Here is a 23171-nt window from a genome sequence, read left to right as displayed (position 1 = left end):
CACCGCCCACTACTGAAATATACCAAAAATCCTGGTTCTGCATACTGAAGGTACTCAGGCGGCCAGAATTTACACAGCAAGATGACACTGATGCTGGCAGCATTATCAGGGTAATATTTTCACAAGGACAAAAATGGCCTTGTCCAATTTCTCTGTTGCTCTTCTGCAAAGGCAGGCAAGTATGTCTTATTGGTGCTCTGTGGCAGTGGGATTCGCAAGAGGATCATATACATGATAAACCTGTATCTCCTGGAATAAAGTAAAAGGGACCTGAGACAATTCAAACCCCCATGCGGGGCTTGAGTCTCTCCTCATTTAGGGCCTGCTCCTGCTTCCATGGGTGTCAGTCCTATTGAACACTGGGAGATGGATCTAGTCCTTGCACTGGTCTTACACCAATATAGCTCCCTTTGACTTCCATGGGCATACTCCTGATTTACACTGGTGGAAGTGAGATCAGAACCAAGCTTGGAGCGTGAAGTTTGCCTGGTCTTGTTCCCCATAAACAGATTGGTCTAAATTCTGCCTGATTAACATGGATATACACTGTGCGAAGGAAGAATTTGGCCCAATGGATTTTCCCTAGGTGCAAGATACAGTCATCTGTTGTTCAGAAAAGCAGCTGAGATGTTTTTCAACACATTGAAAATGCATTACCATTTTAGTGAATCTGGACTACATTTGTGTTCATGACAAAACCAAACACCATGCACGTTTTGTGTGACTTTGAATTTTGTTGCCATTAAGACAAATATCTTACCCTCTTCGGAGCTGCCATGTCCCTGCACCCTACACTTGGATGGAGGCTAGTCGGTCTGGCATAGTGAATAGAGTGTGTAATAATAATAATGGGAATTCAGAGCAGCATTGATTGTATGGGCAGAAAGGTGATGGGCTCAGCTCTGCAGTTACTCTTAGAATTCCAGAGGCTAGGGGAACAGCCTCAGGCACAGGCACAGGCTCAATATTTAGAGAATGTGTTTAATCACGCAATTGCCGTCCATATCCTGGGTGCTGAGAAGTGCCTACCTACTGCTTTTTTCTCTTATGAGGTTGGCAGTTAATGTACCCACCTGTCCAAGTAAAAAAGAGAGAGAGAGAAAGTGAGCGAGCAGGGGCAGAGTGGCCCAGTAGATAGGGCACTAGAGTGGGACTTAAGAGGCTTTGCCTCAGTTTCCCCATCTGTAAAATGGTGACAATGCTATTTCCCTCTATTGTAGAGCACGTTGGGAATCTCTGGATGAAAAGTGCTGCATAATTGCTCACTAGGATACCTCCTTAAATTAAATGAAGACCAGATGAGAGCAAATTTATTTTGCCAGCTTCTGCAAACATGTCTGTAAAATGACAAGCTCTTGTGCTGCAGGCAAGAAGCAGCTCTTTCAAAGCCACTTTAGGAGGACAAGTGTAATTAAAAAGGAAGATGCTCTTTAAAAAGAGTCCAGATTGGAAAGAGAGCTGCTGACTACATTAATATACGACAGAGGTGATTAAATATTTATTTTCAAATTTAATTAAGAATTGCATGTTGCTGTTGAATTTCAGGTTGATTTTTTCATGTAGGTAGATCACAAAACTTTGCCTAATTAAGGCAAGACAGCCCATGGCCAAGCAATTATCAGACTGTCTTAACTAGCAGTTTTGGAACTACTGAACATCAGCGGCATGGAATTTCTATTTCTCTCAACTGATAGACAATTGGACAAGGCTTGGGGTTTGATTTCCCACCCAGGTTCAAACTGACCATTTTGTAGAGGTATCAAAGTCTATGTTAGATTTACTGCAGTTCCAGAAATACTAAGTTATTCCCTATCAACTTCCAACTGTTCAGAAATGATGTACAGCCAGCATGCAAATCTGCCATTCAAAGGAGATTGAATATGTGCTGCATTGCAGTGGTAGGTCTTGCCTGATTTGTGGTGAGATAAACTTCTTTAGATAGAAGGTTAGCTTGTTAAGTTTAGGCTCCAGGTATCATGCTATGATTTTCTTTTATCTATAATCCTTATGTTTGCATTATTCTTATTCATTATCTCTTGAATCTTATATCTTGGATAATCAACTGGTTGTTTTAATTATAAATACATCTCAGTGCTGTGCTATTGGAGAAGGAGCTGATCCTGATCTGAATCACACACGCTGTAGTGTACACTGTTCCCGTGGGGACAGCAGACATGTATGACTGTAAGTGTTCATTGGATAAAGGGGCTGGACACTCCATGGAAATATTTCAAAGAGGCTCGAGGACTGGGGTGCACCTACTGTTAACCTGCAAGGCAAAGTAAAGGATGGCCTGAAATTGATCCTTCAAATCATGACTTGTCTCATTTAAAGAAGCTCAAACATGTGCTTATATATATATATATATGTGTATATACACACACACACACACACACATATATATATACACACACACACACATTATATATATACATATATATCAGAGCAGAAAATGTTGCCTCTGTAACTAATTGCTGTTGAGCCCACGTAGCTTTGCTGGAGAACAAACCTGAACTGTTTGCAGAAATTCTCTCCGTTTTTCGAAAACAGTTTTAGATCTTGGTACACTCTGTCATACTGAAACACAACATACAATTAGGAGATGTGTGCAGAAGTACTAGCTGAGAATGACAAAGGTATTGCCTAGCACATTTGTATAGGATGCATTCTTGGACTGAGGAGGGTTTCTTTGTATTCCAGGAATAGCTGGGATGTACAGTAGTATTGCTGTTTTGCTATTCACTTCTTTCTTGACCCAACTTTCAAACAGATCAATTTTAAATGTCACCACAGAAACATCATTGTTATCCATAAATAATAAAAAAAATCCAGTAGGATTGATGTTTTTGTATTTTTCTTCTAATATAGAAAATGAAAATGTATGTAAGTTCCACTGTGTGTATCTCTATGCATCAGCATGAGAATACACTATAAAATATATTTTTGTAAAAAAACCAGAAGTACTGAAGAAATACAGAGGGCCTGACTTGTATGTATTGACATTTGATCCAATATATTAAACTAATGTCTGATCCTGCTCCCATGAAAGTCAGTGGGAGTCTGACATTGGGCTCGGTTCCCTGCTGTACCCCAGTAAAGTTTTCAATGATACTGCTAGTGGAAGTACTTCTCCCAGCAGAGAATCTGGTGTAGCAGAGCCTCACTAGACCACGCCCCCTTCCCTTGCCTCTTCTCCACACCTGTTTCCACTCCCTGCCTCCTTAACCCCCACTATGCCAGGCTGTGCAGCTGATGTTTGGGAGGCAGTGGTAGTGACCAGCAGAGCTGCCTTTGCCAGCTTTACATAGGTGGAGAAGAGATTCTCTTTGCACGAGGGGAATTCCCCAGGAACAATGTCTGGCTAGTGAGAGTTCACTTTGCACTGGATAAACAGCACAAAGGGAACTTGCAGAATGGAAAATCTGGCACATGACTTCCATAGAGCAGGGCTGTCCCAAGTGAAGTAGGACATATACAATAATAATGTTCTTTACCAGCATGGGATTTGACATACCAGGATATATATCCTCAAGTACTGAGCCTCAACACCCTTCCCAGGATCATTTATGGAGAAATGACTTCACCCTCCACTGAAATGCAGTCAGCTCTGTGAAATGCTACAGTTGTTCAACAGCAAGCAGCCACACTGCATTACAGTGTAAGACAGGAAGTGTCTTATCCAACTAAAACTACAGGGGGATCGTTAGATAGACAGAATGTAACTACTCATTGAAACTGAGCCAGGATACTGGGGCTAATGAAAATTGCCTTAGGAAATTTAAACCACTCAGCATCTGAAAGATGGCACCTCAGCAGTGCCCTGAGCTTAGACAGGGATCCAATATTGACTCAGAAGGAAGGGTGTTGTTTACTGAATCATAATATCACTTTTTGCAACACTCCTCCGAGTACAGACCCTGCCTGGCTTATGAGATCTGGTGCAGTCAAGAAGGTATGGCAGCTAACTCTTACCTTCAAGTTCAGCCTTTATGAAGTTGTTGTCTCTGTTAGAAGTTTTCATATAATTAGGTAACAACTGACTTATTCCTAATACTCGTCATTGTGCACTTTATGAAGACAAACTCTGGCCATACAATGAACATTTTATATGTATTGCAGTGGAGAGCGGCATACAGCCTATACCATCAATATACATGTGTGTATTATAAACACAGCCTTAAAAATCAGGGATGATTTTGCTGTTTATGTAACTTCCTCCTTGTTAGTCTTTCCTTAATGTGGACCAAAAGGAAGCTCTGGTGAGTGAAATCTTATTTATGAGAAAATTTCCTTGTATTTGATCTGTACATATTTTATATAAAATGTTGTGTTCTCTTTTTCTAGTAGAAACATATACAACTCTAGGTAAAATGAGGTAAGTTAACATGCAGTAGGAAGTGTTCAATTCTCACATCCCCATTTTTGTATCTATTATATGCACCCATTACTCTAATATCCAGTAGAGAGCATACTTTACAACGTGACTGAGTTCTCTAAAGATCATCTTTTTTCCCAAGGGATACTACAACATTGCTCAGAGAAAACATTGTCAATAAAATTAAAAGGCTGCAAAAACATATTGGAATCAATGGCAACTCTGCACACGCCCTTTTGTTATTATTTGGTACATATGTTACTTTTCAATGAAACCAATCTCCCACACGACAGAAACACTTAATGATAGTGAGTTTCTGATGACGCAGATGCAAACATTAGGAAGTAAGACTCCATACTCCATTGACATATAAAATACCCACCACAAGGTTACTCACCATACAGCCTCTCAGCGGGGTCATCATATTAGAATGGTTTCTGCCTTTGCTTTTTCACGCTTGAGCCCAGCTCCCTGGAGCCTGCTATAAAAACTGGGTGTTTCCTGGGTTTCAAAGGTGGATTATATAATGCCAATGGATTACATATTGCCAACCAAATACAATAAAGATACCTGGGGAAGAGACTCCCTGTATTTCCTGTTAATGTAACAAGTTCCAAAGCAGAAAGAGATGCAGATGGGGAAAAGTATCTGCGAAGAACCGAGCTGATGTTTTTCTTAACAAATGAGGTAAAAATCAAGCTGAATTGTTGTCCCCTTGCTTTTCTAATTAAACTACAGAATGGGTCTCATTCACCAATGCACTATTTCAGTTTCACAGTAATGATTTTAATGGTGATACATAGGCATAAACCTGAAGTAACAGAGTGGTAAATCAGATGCAGTGTGCTTTGCTTCCCCCGTTAGTTGATACTAGTTCTAGCAATCAATAACAGCAGTCTGTTGCTCCAATTCCCAGCTCTGCCTCTTCTTCTGCAAAGCCTTCCCTTGCTCTCCTCACAGGCACAGGGCCAGTTTTACTGATAACCTCTGGCTGTCTTGTACTATTCCAACAGTGCAAAAGCATCTCCACCAGCCAGTTAAGCCCGGTTTACAGCTGCTTTGCCTGAGCAGAGTGGCACAAAGCAGCCAGAGCTTCTCAGTGAATCGAGGCCTGTGGGCTTTATTCCATCTTTGTTTGAAGTTTTGTGGCCCATTGATTGTATTAGTCTGAGGTAGTGTGTTAAGGTCTCACCGCTCTCCATTGCCTTGCCCCGTACGTACTCATTTACACCCGTGCAGAATCAGCGTTCAGCCCTCTCAGAGAAGAATGCGGCTCTTCCTGAGAGGATTAAGTAACATTCTTCTAAAGTGCTTGGAGGATAAGAAGCGGTAATTGTAACTTTACCATCACACTAATAAATTCAAATAATGAATTTAGCAATGGTCTTTCCATCATGTAGTTAATCGTTATAGCATTTCATTGCATCACAGAATTATAGAAGCAGCAGGAAGAAGCACCTGAGTCATTTAGACTCTGTCAGGGCAGGATTTTTTCCCTATAGCTCTTTTTCCTTCCACCACATCATGTGGTGGAGTATTTCAGAGTCTCACTGTCAAGATGTTTTTTCTGCTATTCAGCTTACGTTTTCCCCTCATGTAATTTCCTTTACTCCCAGCTACGGCTCCTTGTACCACAGTAAATAATTCCGCTCCATCCTGGCTGTTAGAATGAGTAGTATTCACATACTAATTCAGACTCTCAGGTGTTTCTTAGTTGCAGCTTAGACAAGGTCTATATTGAGGCCCTGATCCTCTGACTTCCTGTGTGCAGACTGCTACTCACATGGCACCACACTGAGTAACATGGGGCTCCGAGGCAGGCCATTTGTGTGCAAAATGTTGCAGGTTTGGAGCCTTAGCTTTTTAATATTGCTTCATTAGTCAGTCCCACTTATCATTTTGGTCGCTGTTCTTGGAATTCCTTTTAGTTTGTCAATATCCTTCTGTTAATGAGGTACTCAGAAGTGAGAGTCGCACTACAGGAGCCATCACACCATAGTGTGCAGAGCTTCATGATGTGCCTCTTCACAGCTGCTCAAAATTTCATTGGCATATTTTTGCCACCATCTTGCATTGCAAACTCAGGCCTGATTTGTTTTTCTTATTATCCTTGAGACTCTTTCATCATTCCTGCTTTTCAATTTCTTCCTCCCACTGAATCTCTGTGTGGAGTTCCTCTCTCCCAGGGTGCATTAGCTCGCATTTCTCAAAGCTGATTCACAGTTTGTTATTTTGCCCACATACCTGATCTTTCTAGGTCTCTTAAGTATTATTTCCCTTGTCTCACCCGTGATTTGCAACCCCTCCTACTTTAGCATCACCTGTGAACTTCACAAATGTGATCTCCTGTCTGTCAGAGATAATCTTGTGCTTCTCTTTCTGGGCTGACTCTAGGCATTTATGTCACCTCTCCCTTCAAACCAGCCTCAGTGTCGATATGCTCTTCTTTTAGCGCTAGATTGTGACTAGCAGTCAGCAAGGGAGGCAGTGCAGGAGACACAATCTGCCCACAGCTCCAGGAGGTACAGGGACTACGCATGCTGTCCCATGTTTTATGATCCCTGGCCCTGCCCCCATTGCAGTGGCTTCACCCTAGGGAGCAATTCTGGTGCTTCCAAAGCAGAGACAGTACTTGGTCCTGAGCCTCGGGAAGGAGGCACACAGTGGGAGGCAGCCTGCTCATCTGTGCAACAGTCAGGCAAATTCTAGCCCTTAATATACGATGAGCTTATAGCCAAGTTTCACAGGGATCAATCTTAAGGCTCCAGGTGTTAATGGAGAATATAAATGGAAGTCAAATAATTTGATTTGCATAAAGCAAATTAACCTAAATTTGAATAAGCCTTAGAATATGAAGACTAATGGGCAACTAATTAACAATGCATTTTTCACACAGCTGTGATCTAAGATTTTAAGTTCCAGAGGGAAGCATAATAATTGGTGAGATTTTGCATATCTAAATTAGCCCAAATTGCATTCTAGCTTCATATTTGTTACTTACAGAAATATTTGTGCCCTCCCGTCTTTCACCATTCAAGGTTTAATGTGCTCACCTTTGAGGCGCCTTGTTAAAATGAAAAAATAGAAATGGACAATATACATTTTGTTAAAGGCCAGGGTGAGATTATTAGTTCTGGCATGTATGAATGTGTGTATGCAAGAGCAATCCTATTTGCATTACTTGTCACTAATTACACCAATTTATGTAAGACTATAAACATTGTGGTTAAGTTTAATAAAAACTGAAGGGAAAAAGCAATGGCTTTATTATCAAAACCCATTCTAGACCATCCCTACACACAGACCCAGGTCTGCTTCCTCACAGAAACCACTGATGAGGTCAACTTACCCTACCTGCAAAAACTGCTAGGTTTTGGTGCTATAAATGCATTGCTTAATGGCTGCTGCACAGAGGGAGCAGGGAGGAAGCCAGAACGCTCAGCATAGGATAAGGCTCTATGGGCAATCCTTGCCCCTACCATGGTGGGTACCTCACCAAAGCAGAAATGCCTCCATGCAGATTCCAGGGCTTCCACTTATAGTGGCATGGCTTGCTACTGAGACAGCAGCAATTGGCTTCCCCAGCACGGCTGCACATTTTGATTCCCTCCACCTGAAGTCAAGCCATAGTGTAGCGCTACCACTGGTCTGACAAGTAGCCATGTCTATGGTTGTTTGCCACAGGGTTTTAGCCCTTGTCCTAAAGAAGCATGAATCTTCTGTTCCTATCCCAGCAGCTGCACCAAGATCCAGCTGAGTGACAACATTGCATCCGACGACGTGGGTATTCACCCATGAAAGCTCATGCTCCAATATGTCTGTTAGTCTATAAGGTGCCACAGGACTCTTTGTCGCTTTTTACAGATCCAGACTAACACGGCCACCCCTCTGATACTAAACATTGCATTCTGTGTGCAAAGGGAATTCTGTGGGCTCAGGGGCAGTATACTGGGGAACCTCAGGTCCCCTCCACATTATCTCCAGCCATTTGCCATGCACACTGCTGGCTTCCCACCATGCTGTGTAAGTGGAGGGGGCATATAGGCCATGGACAGTGCTAGATGTCAGACACACTACATGGGACAAACTCCCGCAGAATTAAACCTCTTAGTGAAACTCCTAGACAAGCAAGGACTTAAATTATGCATTTTTTTTTAAAAATGATATGCTAATGTACTTGAAGGCTATGTCTACACTACGAGCTGGGGTAGGGATTCCCCAGGTCCCGTACATGTACTTGTGCTAGTTCTCATTGAGCTAGCACACATACAAATAGACCTGCAGCTGTGGTAGCGCACGTAGCTGCAGCATTGGCAGGCTGAGCTGTGCAGAGTACAAACACACCTGAATCTGGTGGGTATGTACTTGGCAGGACTCAGCCGTTCCCAGGGCCGGATTTACACATTATGCATCTCTAGGCACAGCATCTTCAGCGCCCTGCCTACAGCTGACCTTCATGTGTTCTGTAAAATATACCAACCCCCCGCCACCAATGCCAGCACTGCTGGTTCCATAACCTCTGACCCCATTGCCCAAACCCTAAAACCATCTTTTCCCCTTGTCCCCTTCTCTGCCTGTTCCCAACCTGCCCCAGCCCCCCAGATCTCCCCTGCCTCACTCACTGCTCCCCGCCTGCCCCTACCCCCAACCTCCCCAGCCCAGTTCTCCCTGCCCCACCTTCCCCAGCACTCCCATGCCTCTGCCCCCCAGCTCCAGAACTGGCCCTGTTCCTCCCCACAGCAGCTCCTCAAATCAGCACTGCCCACCCCTAGCCCCCCTCTCCACAGGCAGAGCAGCCCCAGGGCAGCAGCAGGGGGAGGGCAGGGCCAGGGCCAGGGCCAGGGCCGGCTCCAGCGGAGGAAGCACGTGCCTGGGGCGGCATATGCTAAGGGGCAGCATTCTGTCCATTCTGTCCGGGCGGCTTTTTTTTTTTTTTTTGCTCCGGCAGTTCGGGCGGCAGTCTGAGCGATTTTGGTTTTTTTTGCTTGGGGAGGCAAAAATGGTAGAGCTGGCCCTGGCCAGGGCACAGCCTCCCTGGGAAGGCACAAGACCCTCCTGCAGCCCGGCGCGGCAGCCACACTCTGGCTCTGCTCGTGAAAGTGAATGGGGTGCTCGCCATGCCTCTCCGTCCCTCCCCGGCACAGGGTGGAGGCAGCGGAGCGGCTGAGATTGGGAAGGGGCTGGGACACTCCCAGCACCTTCTGCAGCTGTTCCACCCAGCCATGCTCACAGCACCACCAAGCAGGCTGACTCGGACGCTCACCCTAACCACTTTTAACCGGGTATGTATTAACTTTTAACCCACTTTTTACGATTAGGTGGCCCTAGAAGGCCGGCGTCCCTAGGCATGTGCCTACTGTGCCTAATTGGAAATCTGGCCCTGGCCGTGCCTCTGCTGCCACTACCTGTGCTACTGCGGTATGCTGCTATTTATACCTGCGCTAGCTCGACGGGAACTAGTGCAAATGTGTGTAGGAGAGCTGGGGAACCACACCCCCAGCGCGTAGTGCAGACGTACCCTATGATGTCATGTAGATTTTATCATGTAGGTATATTCATTGTGGTGATTAGCTATTTAATTATTATATAACTCCCCATTTCTGCATTCCTTACCAAGGTGAAACATCAAATGATAGGTGAAGGTTCTTATACATCTGATGCCTGCATTATGGAGGTGCTTGTCTCATTCTCTGCAAGGCTCAGACCAGGCTTTTGGGCCTCATGTCCCATGTTGCGTGATCCCGCCTCACTCATTGACACTTTATCAGACATTGCCCGATGCCCAGTCTTTTGTGGGTTTTCCTTGGGTGAACATATAGAAGTGTTTCCAGCTCACTGCATTCTTACATAGCCAAAGTTCTCCACATTATAATAAAAGCTTGTTCTCTTTTGCTCTATGAGATCAGTAGTGAAAAATGGAGATCTTCTTATCGGTAAGCCAGCGTGTCTATTCTACGGACATTTTCTAAAAAGTTCTCACCTATGCAAACATTGGTGCAGTTGTGTTGGTTATAGCAACATTGGGAGCCTAGAGGAGACATTGCTTCTGTGATCACAGACCTTTTAAACTCCAAGTCAATTAAACCTGCTCTGTGAAGCCTAAATAATATGATGCTAACAGTAGCTGCTGCAACTACACCAGTGTTAGCAACAGTGGGACATTTAAATAAGATTTAGCCTAGTGTAGACAGATACCAGCGTACGGTATCTGAGAGACAAGGTTATTGGACCAACTTCGGCTGGTGAGAGAGACAAGTGAGGCAGTGAGGAGTTGTCCCTTTTTCTTGTGTACATTTTTTAAACGGGCCAAGCTTTCCAGAAGTGACTCTGATTGCTGAGCACCCACTCTCTGAACCAAGCAGACCCCTTCAAAGCGCCTCAAGTTGGATGCCATTCCAGGGGTACTTTTTTCTCATCTACTGAATTCCATAAAATACCAGAGACAACTTCCCACACATATACAGAACTAAAAACATATATGGGACCGCTGAAAAAAGTGTTGGAGTGTGTACTGTGGGTAACAACCCATGAGCTAGGAAATGGTGTCACGGACACTGGAAATACTATATTTTCATTTCATAGAACAGAGAAGGAAATTGACATTACATTCCTAATGCTTATGTTTATTATGAAATTGTCTCCAAATTAAAATAATTCACAATATTGATTGGTTCCATATTAAAAATAAAACCAAAAAACAATAAAACACAAAGTAACTCCCAAAGTTTTGCACAATATCTATGCATAAAAGAATTCTAACTACTGAATATAGAGCTGTACTTTGGACAGTGGAATTCTAACATGTCATTGTATTTCTGAGAGAGTTGCTGAAGTACAGAACTGCCATGAAAACACAGGTGAAATTGTGTCATCTGTCCCACCCTGGCTCTGCAGATAAAAAGCACATATAACATCGCTAATGTGTATGAAAATAAAGCCTTAGAATTCACGGACCCAGCTAAAGGGACTCAAAGCTCTATGGGACCCAGAATTTATGTGTTTTTGTTCCATAGATCATTTTAGACCAGTAGAGGTCTACAGAACATTACAGATCACTTTGGTTTACAGTTTGACATGTCTGATCATTAAAGCTCTACGCTTGATGAGGTTCCAAAATGTCACATCATAATATATACACTGTTTCCTCCATTATTAGAACTGGAAGCTATTTCAAAAATGGAGAACTCAGTACAGACACACTCAAACACTGTGTTTTCATTGCAACTACAATCAGAAACCCTTACAATGTAAAGGCTATATATGTATGTCAACTTTTCCAAACTTCCACCATTGTTTAAAAAAAAAAAAAGCTGTCTTTGTAAAATTCCCATTAGGTCCCATTTCTAAACCAAAAGCACTCAAAGCATATAAATAATTCAAACTGATTTTGCTTTGTGGTTTCAAGGCAACTGTAATTTACAGTACACTGTGAGGTTGGGCCTATTCTGGTCTATGTTACAATGAAGGGTACAAAGTGTTCAACAGATCCTCTCTCACAAATCTCACAAGTAGTAGCTAACTGGAAATATACAAAGAATGAACTTTAGCAAACAGGATTTTTTAAAAAAATATCAAAGTATCAACAGTAGAAAACCAATGGCATACTGTCTTTCATTAAGAATTACAGGAGGTTGGAATAATGATGTGCAGTTAAGTGAGATGAATAATATAGGCATTGAATTTCTAACTAGAAAATTCTGTGTAGCCTATGCGTAGTATCTAGCCAGAGACACTTATGTTGATTATCAAAGGCATTTGGTTGCAGAGCAAATTTTTTTTTTAAATAGTATTGTGTTCATAGCCAAATAGTGACTTTCTGTCACTCCTGATGGACTCAGATTTAACACAAGAACCACTTGAAAGTACGTGAAGCTTTTTGTGCACACGGCTGGTTCTCTGAAAAGGGGTTTTGGCATTAATGACTATGCTGAATGTTCACAAAGATTTGATGCCAGGTTGAAGTACACACATATGGATGCATATAGAGGGAAGCTGCGCCCCCATTCTACCTCTGCTGGAAACATTAAATGGAATAATCCACAGAAATATCTACAAAATGGCAACAAGGAAACAGCATGAGTCACTTTTTGGTATTTTAGAACTGACACAACATAACCTTGGTCAAGACTCAGATGAATCTAAATTCCACCCCTATTTCTTTGATTGACGAGATCTTTAGCATATTCAAGGACTCTCAGCTTTTGATTAAAACCATGTGCTTTCCTTTTTGTATATTGCATGTCAATGCTAAAAAAGAGTAAATGCAACAAGAACTGAATCTTAGTTTACTATGTGTCAGGGATAATTAGAAACAGAAGACAAATTCTTACTATTTGTTAACAAAGTCTATATGTTGCTTTTTCATTTTTCTACTTACCTATTCCAACCTCAGTGTCTCTTAACAAAAAGGGAGCATAGAAGTTGAAGTGAGGGAAAAATGATAAATGGCTTATTAGGAGGCGAAGAGCTTGAAAATACTAATATATAGTTGGAATACAAATTCTTGTTTCTATAGGAACTGGATAATGATACTGTGACATGTACTGATGTACACAACCTTCCAATCCTTCGCAATTATACAGAGCTGTGTGAACCATTTACAGATCAAATCTCTTTACAAGTTTTGTGAAATACATCATTACCCAAAAAATATACAACAGCCATCAAAAGTGTTCCATCCCCATTACAATCTCTCTCAATGCAAGAACATAAGCACAGGTTCAAATTCAAAATATTTTGAATGTATGCCACTCTCTTCATGGAGTGAAACATTGTTCTTCTGCAAAGGCTGAGTCAGAACTGTTTTGACTCCTGTCAATTGACGTAATGACCCAGAACAATACTGTAAAGCATGTTCAACAAAACCTTTTGGTCGTGTCTGATAAGGATGGGAGAAATTCAATGAATTTCCCAGTTCCCTCAAATACTGTGGATTGAATGTTTAGCAATGGTTCAGTGATGGTTAGCAAAGCTCTTGATACATTCTGATCCCCATCCCTATTTTTCCAACTACCCACTTTTAATATCACATCTTCCTCATGCAGATACATCTTAATTAGAGTCCCATTTCATGCTACTAATAGGACTCGGAATGTCTAGGACAGCCGGAGAGGGTTGATAATGAAATGAGTGGGATACACCTGACGTAAAGGCCAGATTGTGATGACTCTTGCATGACTATACAGGAGGGGAGGTAGAACCTCTAATTAATCTCGGTCTCAGATACTGACGTGGTGCTGGTGTCATATGTATATTGCTATTTTAAAACAAGACTGCATCCTTAGATAAAATGAAAAATTTACCAGCATTCTAGAACTTTGGAGTTTCAAGAATTCCCAAACTTTTCTGAGACATTCTACTTCTTACACCTTTCTTTGCATAAGGTACATAGTCCAACAGAGGCAGCCATCTACTCCACTGAACAGCAATGTTTAAGCCTTTATTCTTAATGATAGTCTTGGCAGTTGGTCTTTCAGAGATTATAATTTTTAATTCATTACATCCCATTAATATAGTCTCACCATAAAATCTCTCTCTCTATAATCCCAACATCAGCGTACCATTTCAGATCTCAGGGTATTTTCTATTCAGACTAGTAGTGCATTTGCCTTTCCTTCCATCTCTTACTCTCTGCCATTATTCTTGCATTTATCCTCCCTGAAGTGGAAGGGCCATTTTTACTCTTGATGTCTTGCCTTTACTGTCTGCACATTTTTGGCTAGTACAAAGGGCCTTTGTGCTTAATGATGATTCCAGAGACTTTCAAAAACCAGCACAAAACACTAACTGAGTAAAGAGATGGGATAAATATCAATCTTTCAAAAGAAATAAATGGTCTTGTAGCTTTTTTCAGTACCATTCATATGGAATAAAGCCACTAATAATAATACTCTACGGCCTGAGAAATCATCTGCATTTTGATACTTGCATAGTGTGAGGAAACAAAACTATTTTCTGGCTCACAGTGCTCCTGCTGAAGATCGCGCTCTCACCCCTGGTAATGCAACAGATGATTTTCTGGTTTACTCCTTCCTACCTCTTTCTAAATTTCTTTGGTCTATATGCACATTGCTTCTGTGCACACATACACAACACTGTTGAAAAGCAGGATGCATAGAGACTGTTCCCCAGAAACACTCCTACTGCTGGCACTGCCATTGAGAGCACAGAAGACTAAAAAGAGGTCCTCTTTGCAATACTTCATCCAAGGATTTTCCACAAACTGATGATCACATCAAAAAAGGAATAGTCTATTTCTCCTCACATGGACTCCTTTGGGAGCACAGTTTGCGCCTACTCATACATCTCAGATTGAATAGTAGAGCAAAATTATTTTACAGCTATTCCCAGCTTTATTTCTGTGTCCAATAAAAAATACTGAAGCGCCCTAAAAGTTTGCTATGAATAAACTTCTCTGGGTCTGGTAGTGCAGAACATTTCGCGGTCTCCCCACTTCTGTATGACAAAAAATCTGGAATGATCAGAACAAGATCTCCACTGAATCCTGTTGTTTGAAGCAATGAATGTTCAGCTGCTGTTCTGTCATTGTGCCACTGCTCTCATCCTTTCCAGCTCAAAGGAACAAATCCTCAAATTCAGGAATGAATTCTGGATTCACAACAGTGGACATCAGCAAACATCTCTCTTCTGACACTGGATCATCTCTCAGCATGAAATTTATGCAAGAAACTGAAGTCTGTAGAGTTAAAACTTGCAAAGCAGAACTAAACTTCAAGTACGAGTTTATCATTGCTGTTGACATAAAGGTATCTTGTGTATTTGAACAAGTAATCAAGTCTATTCTAATGCAATTAACCACCAATTGAGTTTAAAACAATGCTAAAGTAATACCCTACAATAACCACAGATTTGTCTGAATTGCTAATTGACCACATTAGACACTATTTAAAATATTAATCCATCCTTTTAAAACTTTACATTGGGGAAATGGCCACTGTGATTTCAGAGGTGATTTCAAAACTAGCACTTTAAAACACAAAGATAGCAAAACTCTCTGGAGCTGAGCTAGAATCTGTAAAGCCATGTTATAGCTTACTGTAAGTGACAAATCAAGCAGACTACTACTTATAGAAGACTGGGCAACAGGAATGGACCGAAGAGATCTTAGCGTGTCGGTCTCCACTACTGTAATTCTAAAGAGCAAAAGAGTAAGGACATTCCCTTTTGTCCGTAAGTCCCCAAACATATTCAAAATAAATAATATTCTAAGACAGTACAAATAAAAATACTGCTCCCATTGTGTCAATTACATACATGTACAGCATGCCTACATATACAGAATGGTGTGTCTCTTCGTTCACAACAGGAAATATGGCAGTGCACTATCAGTATGCTTTGATACTTCTAATTTTTTTTCTGATGCTGAGATATATGAAGAAACTGCATTCACAACTTATTATTTACTTCTAGTAGTAAAGAGTTCACTTTGTTCATGTTTCATGAGTTAGCTCAAGGATTAATGGTCCTCTGAACAAGTGCTACCAGTAAGATATCCATTTGTCCCGTTGGCACCACTGGTCCCATTTGTGGTGGTAGTGTTGTGTGGATTATTTGAACGAGGTACTGAATCATCCTCATCCGAACTGGATTCAACATCACTTCGGTCATCCTTTGCTACCTGAAGAACATGTGAGAAGGAGCATGTTATAGGCTATTGCACGACAGCATGATGAAGCATGCACTAGTTCACGCCAGAATCAGAGAAATTAGAGCCTGAAGAGACTCTTCAATCTGAACTTTAAAAGGGGCCTCACCCCTGACATGCTTTTGTGCAATTACCTTCCTAGGCACCCTTCAAGCACTGATCGCTGCACAAAAGTAATTGGTTCCTCTTCTCTTCCTTGATTGCATTCCTCAAATGTATGACCTTGGTCATATAGTGTAAGGTGTAATGCAGCAAAGCCAAAAAGAGGCAGAGAGTAAAGAATGCCTGAATTGCCCTCACTGCCCTGTTTCAGGGCACTCATGTGTTTACCATGGCGGTGAAGAATGCAGTGCCAGCATGGGCAGCAAGCAATGAGCGGGGAAATCAGTGAAGGTGCATTAGGCATAAGGCACTAATGGGAAGAGGCCTGCAGACCAACAGTGATGTGCAACTTTCAAGTTTTTCCTTCCATGTTTGGTTCTATTAATATACATATTATTATAATACTTGTATTAAGAAGACATCCATGCTGTAACAGCAGATTAGAAACACAGGCACTAGCTTTCTTCAGTGTGATACATTTGTGTGAATTGGTGGGGGGCAAAAAACAGCTGATGACGTGATTTCTCTGAAATGTTAAAAGTGCTCTTGGGTAAGAAATTTAACTCTACTTGTTTCAGTTTTTACAGGGATCCTTCTACATTCCTGAAGAAGCCCAGAGTATCTCCCCCTCTGTTCCCTCTTAATAGCCCAACTGCCTTGAAGGCTCCAAAGGCTCCAACCTCACAATTAAGGATGACTGACATGACTCCTTTCAGACCACGTTTGTTAATTGGGCAACAGAGAATAGAGCACAAGGCACACTTGGGAGTTCCAAAGTACCTGCTAATAAGTACAGTCCCTAATGCCAGTATCTTATAATGCTGCAGATATGAAGCCCTTGAAATTAGACTTCTGCTCAAATCAGAATTTTGATTTTATACTCCTGAATTAAATATTACTATGGACTCTTCCATATAATGGGACTTTTATGTTAAAGCTCTTGAAATAAAATGATGCACTTTGAATTACACTTTAGTCAAACACAAGTTATGCGCTCAGTACTGAGGTTAGTGGGTGAAATTTAATAGCCTGTGTTATACAGAGACAAGGTGGGTGAGGTAATATATTTTATTGGACCAACTTCTATTGGTGAGACAGAGAAGCTTTCGACCCACAAAGAGCTCTTCCTCAGGTCTGGGAAAGGTACTCCAAGCATCACAGCAAGGTGGAACAGATTGTTTAGCATAAGTAAGTAGCACATATTATAAGGGACCATTCAAGGTGGAGTGGCCTGTTAACAGGTTACACAGGTCAGACTAGATAATCTGATGGTCCTTTCTGGCTTTTAATTCTATGAATGTATGAAAATTTAGGGCTAGATCCTCAGCTGGTGTAAAACCAGAGTAACTATAGTGAAGCCCAGTAATCCAAAACACTATTCTAAACTGTGCTCCCAATTGTTAAATTATGTGATCAGATATTATATATTCAAAAAATGCAATATGTATAATAAGCAGGGGTTTTGTTTTTATAACTTTAGATACAGGTGTAGCACCTTGTTGTACTGTGTACTACTCAGTGTATGTCAAATAAACAGAATCCGGGTGGTCATTTATATGACAACTACACGGCACACCATTTTTATAAAACAAACTGCAGGTGACTAGACTAGATGACCTCTCGAGGTCCCTTCCAGTTCTGATTCTATGATTCTACAGATTAGGTATAACACAGAGTAAAAAATGAAGGTAAGATGGCATATGTTGACTACCTAAATTAGCTGGTAAACTACAGTCATACACCTCTACCTCGATATAATGCTGTCCTCGGGAGCCAAAAAAATCTTACCGCATTATAGGTGAAACCGTGTTATATTGAACTTGCTTTGATCCATCAGAGTGCGCAGCCCCGCCCCCTCCCCCAGAGCACTGCTTTACCGCGTTATATCCAAATTCGTGTTATATCGGGTCGTGTTATATCGAGGTAGCAGTGTAGTTGATTACCTCATTAGCTCAAATGCACCTGATGAAGATTATTGCTGGTTGAAAATAAATTGAATATTATATGGCTGCTGACTAAATTATTAACATACAGACCTCACTGAAAAAGAGAGCTTGTTGTATAAGTAGTTGTGACACAGACATACTCAGACAAGTATATTACCCCAAACCATCTTCTCAATATTTCACCAAAGGGGGAGTCATGGATAGTCTCTGCCGAAAGCTAAGAACTAGCTGATTGTCACAGTTATTGTGAGATGTTTGTACAATTTTAGAGCTATCTAACATGTAGAATACTGTGTTCCAACTCTGTTGGGAGTGAAACCTATCACCTGAGACCTGACCTACTCAACATGAGAACAAGGGACATCCGTGGACTGACCCAGTTTGTGTTTACAGTCTAGGCCAGATGCAGTCTTCAGCATTTTCAAAGACAAAAGAACCCCAATAAAAAAATCTCTGAACATGGGAGCCGTGGGTTGAAGGACAATAGTCTGTAACTGTGTAAGAGAAGAAACAAGAGGACAGGGAGGATTACAGAGGAGTGACTCTGCCAACAGGGGTTGTCTCATGAACGGTAGATCCCAGCTTTCTAGACTGTACAAGAGTTTTATAGCACTCATTTGGGTATGAAATACCTTATCAGACAGGAAAGTAACTTAATAACTGTAACTACAGTAACTATAGTTTGTGTCTTATGTTTTTCTTTTACCTGTAGCCTGATGTTTCCAAATCCTTTTACGTGCCTGTATTTTGAATCTTTATCTCATGTTCGCGCAAATAAACTTTAATTTGGTTTTACTATAGATACATCTGAGTGCCTCGTGCTAAGAAGAGTGTTGAACTGAGGTGAAACTGCTGAAGTGGGGGTGAACTGAATGGAGGCAGTGGATTGGTGTGATTGAGGGGGTCCAGAAGATAGTGAACTTGATACTCCAGAGTAACAGAGTGGGGTGTGTAAATTGCTAGCTTGCAGAGGGAAAGAATAGTGCTTGTATAGCCTGGAACAGCTTGTGTTGCAGCAGCTAGCTGGTGGCTGGAGAGAGTTTCTCCTTGTGGGCAGGAACAAAACTCCCTCCCACTGTAAGCAGGTGGTAGTGATTCACCCCAGACACCTCGGGTAACCCCAATAAGTGTCCCAGTAGTCCAACTCAATAAAAAAAATACTAGACCATTATAACAATGACTCAATTTGCAAGAATGAGAAAAAAATGCTATGTTATACCACACTGTATATTTTATTGTATTGTATTATCTGAGAAACAGAACAGTATGTGATCATGTAAGTTAACATTGCAGTGTTGAGAGCAGAGTTAAGGTTGCAGGTGCATCCTTAACCTTAAAAACAATGAGGAGTCCGGTGGCACCTTAAAGTCTAACAGATTTATTTGGGCATAAGCTTTCGTGGGTAAAAAACCCACTTCTTCAAAATTACAGATGCAGGCATAATGCATCTGTAATTTTCACTCCATGCATCTGAAGAAGTGGGTTTTTTACCCACGAAATCTTATGCCCAAACAAATCTGTTAGTCTATAAGGTGCCACCCGACTCCTCGTTGTTTTTGTGGATACAGACCAATACGGCTACCCCTCTGATACTTGACATCCTTAACCTTGTCATTTCCTTATTTCTCAATGCTTAACTCTGCAGCCTTAACGATGTCTTAACAGTTTTCTTTGATGGAATTAATTTAAATTTAAATTCAATTCTTTAGGTAGCTGACATGCACTGAAATACACAACCTGAATTGTGCCAGAGCAGAGGGCTAGGCTGTTCTACAGTCTGTTATGTTTATTTGTATTACAGTAGCTGGACAGCTCCACCAGGACTGGAGTCCTTCGGGGTTAGGCACTGCCAGTGCTTAATTTGTAATGAAAGAGGTGCCGGGGCTCAAGCAACTAAGTGCTGGGGCTCACACAATTTTTTTCCTTTCATAACGGATGTGACAAGCCTAGAGAAGCCGGGGCTCAGCCCTGGCAAGCCTTGGCACACAGTAAGCACTGGACACTGCAAAACACAAAGTTAAAAACAGTCCCTGCCTCTAAACACAGCCTAAGCAAGAAGCAGGTGTAACAATCAGAAGAAACAGGGAGGAAGGACACAGGGAATAGCAAAACATAGATTTGTATGCATGCGTCTTTTGCACAGCAGAATCAGAGAAACTTACATGCAAAGGGTTCCACTTTCCAGCCTTCCAGGACAGCACAAGGAAAAGGATAAACACGTAGAGTAAGAAAGTCACAGTAATGCTGGTGTGAAATCAGGATCACTGAGGCTTAGAATTGCTAAAGCAGAGGTGTCCCAACTGTGGCCCTCAAACAAAATCACAGACCATGGCAGTACACATCTTTAATACAGAGGGGGCAGCTGATATCAGGTGGGCTCAATCCAAAAAGGAGCTGAGCACTTTGGCCGCAATCTTGTAAAGCAGTTAAGCACATGAACAGTCCCATTCACTTCAATGGGACTATTCACATGCTTAAAGTTAAGCACATGCTTAAGTGCTTTGCCCCTTGTTAGTTAGTCTGCGCCCACAGACTGGATGGTTCAGCATCTTGATCTGAGTAGTCTGGACATACTGTATGCTTGGACTTGTAGACGCTGTGAACCACACCCCTGTTTTTAAATAGAAGTGGCAACAATGTGTTAATTTTGTACAAAGAGGTCTGGCCCTTTGGCTCCTGGAAATAGGGCCCTCTATTCAGCCAAAAGGCCCCTGAAGCTTAAGACTGTAAAGAGTTCAGACCCACATCTCTGCCAATTACCAAAGAGGCAGCATGACAGGTTTCAGTTTATTTTATTGTTCTTCTCAGTTGGGAGGCAGATATTTTTCACCAAATATTCTAAGAAAGGAAGTAAAACAGAACTGGCAGAATGCAAACAAGTGCTATTTACACAACTCCTATATGTGTAGTGGGATTTGACACACCTATTTTTAAAAAAGGAAGCATTAACAACAACATAATCCTAGTCTTAAAAATGCATGTATTTGGAGTTCACACATCTAGTACATTTGTTATCAAGGAACACAGCTAGTAAGCTTTCCATTAAAGGAAGGAAAAGCATATCACAATACAGCATCTGTCCTCAAGTCTGTGTTTTGGGTCAGATAAAGAACAAATCACTGGACAATTACTAAGTGCTATTTACTAATTTTAAAAACATTACAAACAAAATGTTTACTGCAAAACATCAGACAGTGTTTGTGTCATCTTACCTTGCCTCTGGAGATAGCTTTATAAGCTGCTTTTATGATTAGATAAGACCAAAAACAGTGCAGGACTTGAAGTACTATGAGCAATATGTTAAAGAACCACAGGGCAGGAAAATTGCCCAGAGCTTCATACAATTCAAACAGCATTGTGTTTAATATCCTAAAAGAGAGAGGGAGACAAAAATACTTACATTTTGTTCAAGTCAACAGTAATCTAAAAAGGAGCCCTTTTTCTAATTAAGATGACAAATATTTGATTAGATGGTATCCACACATATATTCAATTCTCAGATTTATAATGAGAGACTGAATAGCACTGGAAGAAGAGTGATAAAGCGTCATCTGTGGCTCTGTGTCTCCAGAGGTAAATGACTGCATAACATCACCTTCACTATTTAATTTCAATCAGCAAACACCACATATACAAAGCAAAAGTTCTACACTCCCGCCCCCCTTCCTTTTCAGAACTGGTGAGTAACCAGGCATGGGTTCTCTCTAATACCTCTTTATCCTGGACAATCCCAGAGGAATGACTGATTCCCATTCTTCAGATTATTCTCCTCCTCATGCAGAGTATACACTTTCCATCACGTCCATCATAGGCTAACAATGAAACACTTAAGCAAGAGGGACACCTCTCACTTCCAGGTAACCTAATTCTTCTGAGAAGGAGGGACCTTAAAATCAGACTGTACTTGAGTACAACATAATGACACCAACACTCCACCCATCTTACCAGTATAATGAGTTTTTCCCCTCTCTGAAAGGGATTTGTCTGATTTGGAGGAAAAAGATACATTATAAATAGTAACCAATACTTGCTATCAGACACTTCTTATAACAAAGAACATTAAACCATATGGCAGTAAATACATTATTAGCGCATTTGTCAATACTATTTACAGCTCTGTTAATGTTTTTACTGTAAATTCCCAGTCTTGACATGAGCAAAGCCTCCAGTGATGGTTTGTTGATCTGAACCTGTACTATGGGACAATTCAGGTAACATGAGACTTCAGCAATTGTGGTATATAAGGCAATAGCATGCCTATGATAGGACTCAGAGTGTAATAGGAATTAACTCATTCAACACTTGAAAACTAAAACAGTGCTTGATACAATCTGGGTCATAGTGAAGAGTGAGGCAACAACCAAAACTAACAGGAGATTGGGCAATAATAGGATGTAGGTAGAAGAAACAGCAGTACTTATGGCAACATACAGCTATCTAGGAATGCTTGATACTTTCAGGAGTCAATTAAAAAATGAAGAAGATCACGAGGGTTTCTTACATACCTTCTACTCTATACCCCTCTTGCTGATATCTAAAGTATTGGAAAGTTCATTGCATTTAATATTTTAAAATTTTAATTATCACTACATAGCCAGCAGATGGCACATTTAATCAAGCTAACAAATGCGCAGCTTTCAATCTGCTCTTGTTATGCTGTGTTTAGAACATAGAAATCTAGCTAATGTCCTATAGGGCTTTAGAATAGTTCAGATCTCATTCTCTTGGACTGAACCACCAGACTGTGTTTGAACGTTGACATATCTTGTACACTTCAAGAATTCTTTTTACCTAATGACTGACTTGGTCACTATTTTCTCCAAAAACACTTGTGTATAACTCCATCACTATTAATGGGAAATATCCAAATGCAACAAGTATTTATGATTTAATTAGGATAAAACTGTTTTGGTTAAAATTAGTAGATGATTTCTAATAAACTAGCTTAAGCAGATTAATCTTAAAGCTGTAGAGCATCAGAATGCTGTTTTGATTCTATTTAACATTGGTCCTTTTTTATTCCTGGTCCCTTATGCTAAATTGAATCTGCCTCATAAATTTTACAATGCTTTTTGTGAGAGAG

At 41.1% G+C, this 23171-nt stretch overlaps 2 protein-coding genes across 2 annotated transcripts in view; both read right to left on the bottom strand.

Moving 5' to 3' along the window:
• NOSTRIN (nitric oxide synthase trafficking) overlaps positions 1–10147 on the bottom strand; it is a 35011-nt gene extending 24864 nt beyond the window's left edge. Inside the window, 2 exon segments of the mRNA XM_029910514.1 lie at positions 2494–2577; positions 10028–10147. Coding sequence (XP_029766374.1) covers positions 2494–2577; positions 10028–10147 — 204 coding nt within the window.
• An 830-nt stretch (positions 10148–10977) lies between these two features.
• CERS6 (ceramide synthase 6) overlaps positions 10978–23171 on the bottom strand; it is a 216100-nt gene continuing 203906 nt past the window's right edge. The window contains exons 9-10 of the mRNA XM_024206806.3: positions 21301–21457; positions 10978–16013 (exon numbers count right to left, since the gene is read on the bottom strand). Of these exons, the coding sequence (XP_024062574.1) occupies positions 15852–16013; positions 21301–21457 (319 nt within the window). The 3' untranslated portion in view covers positions 10978–15851. The remainder of the gene's footprint in view (positions 16014–21300; positions 21458–23171) is intronic.

The sequence above is a fragment of the Terrapene carolina genome, unplaced genomic scaffold (assembly GCF_002925995.2).
Source record: "Terrapene carolina triunguis isolate 2854851 unplaced genomic scaffold, T_m_triunguis-2.0 Scaffold62, whole genome shotgun sequence".
Taxonomy (NCBI): domain Eukaryota; kingdom Metazoa; phylum Chordata; order Testudines; family Emydidae; genus Terrapene; species Terrapene triunguis.
The sequence above is the reverse complement of the archived record's forward strand: the minus strand, read 5'-3'. Positions and strand labels throughout refer to the sequence as shown.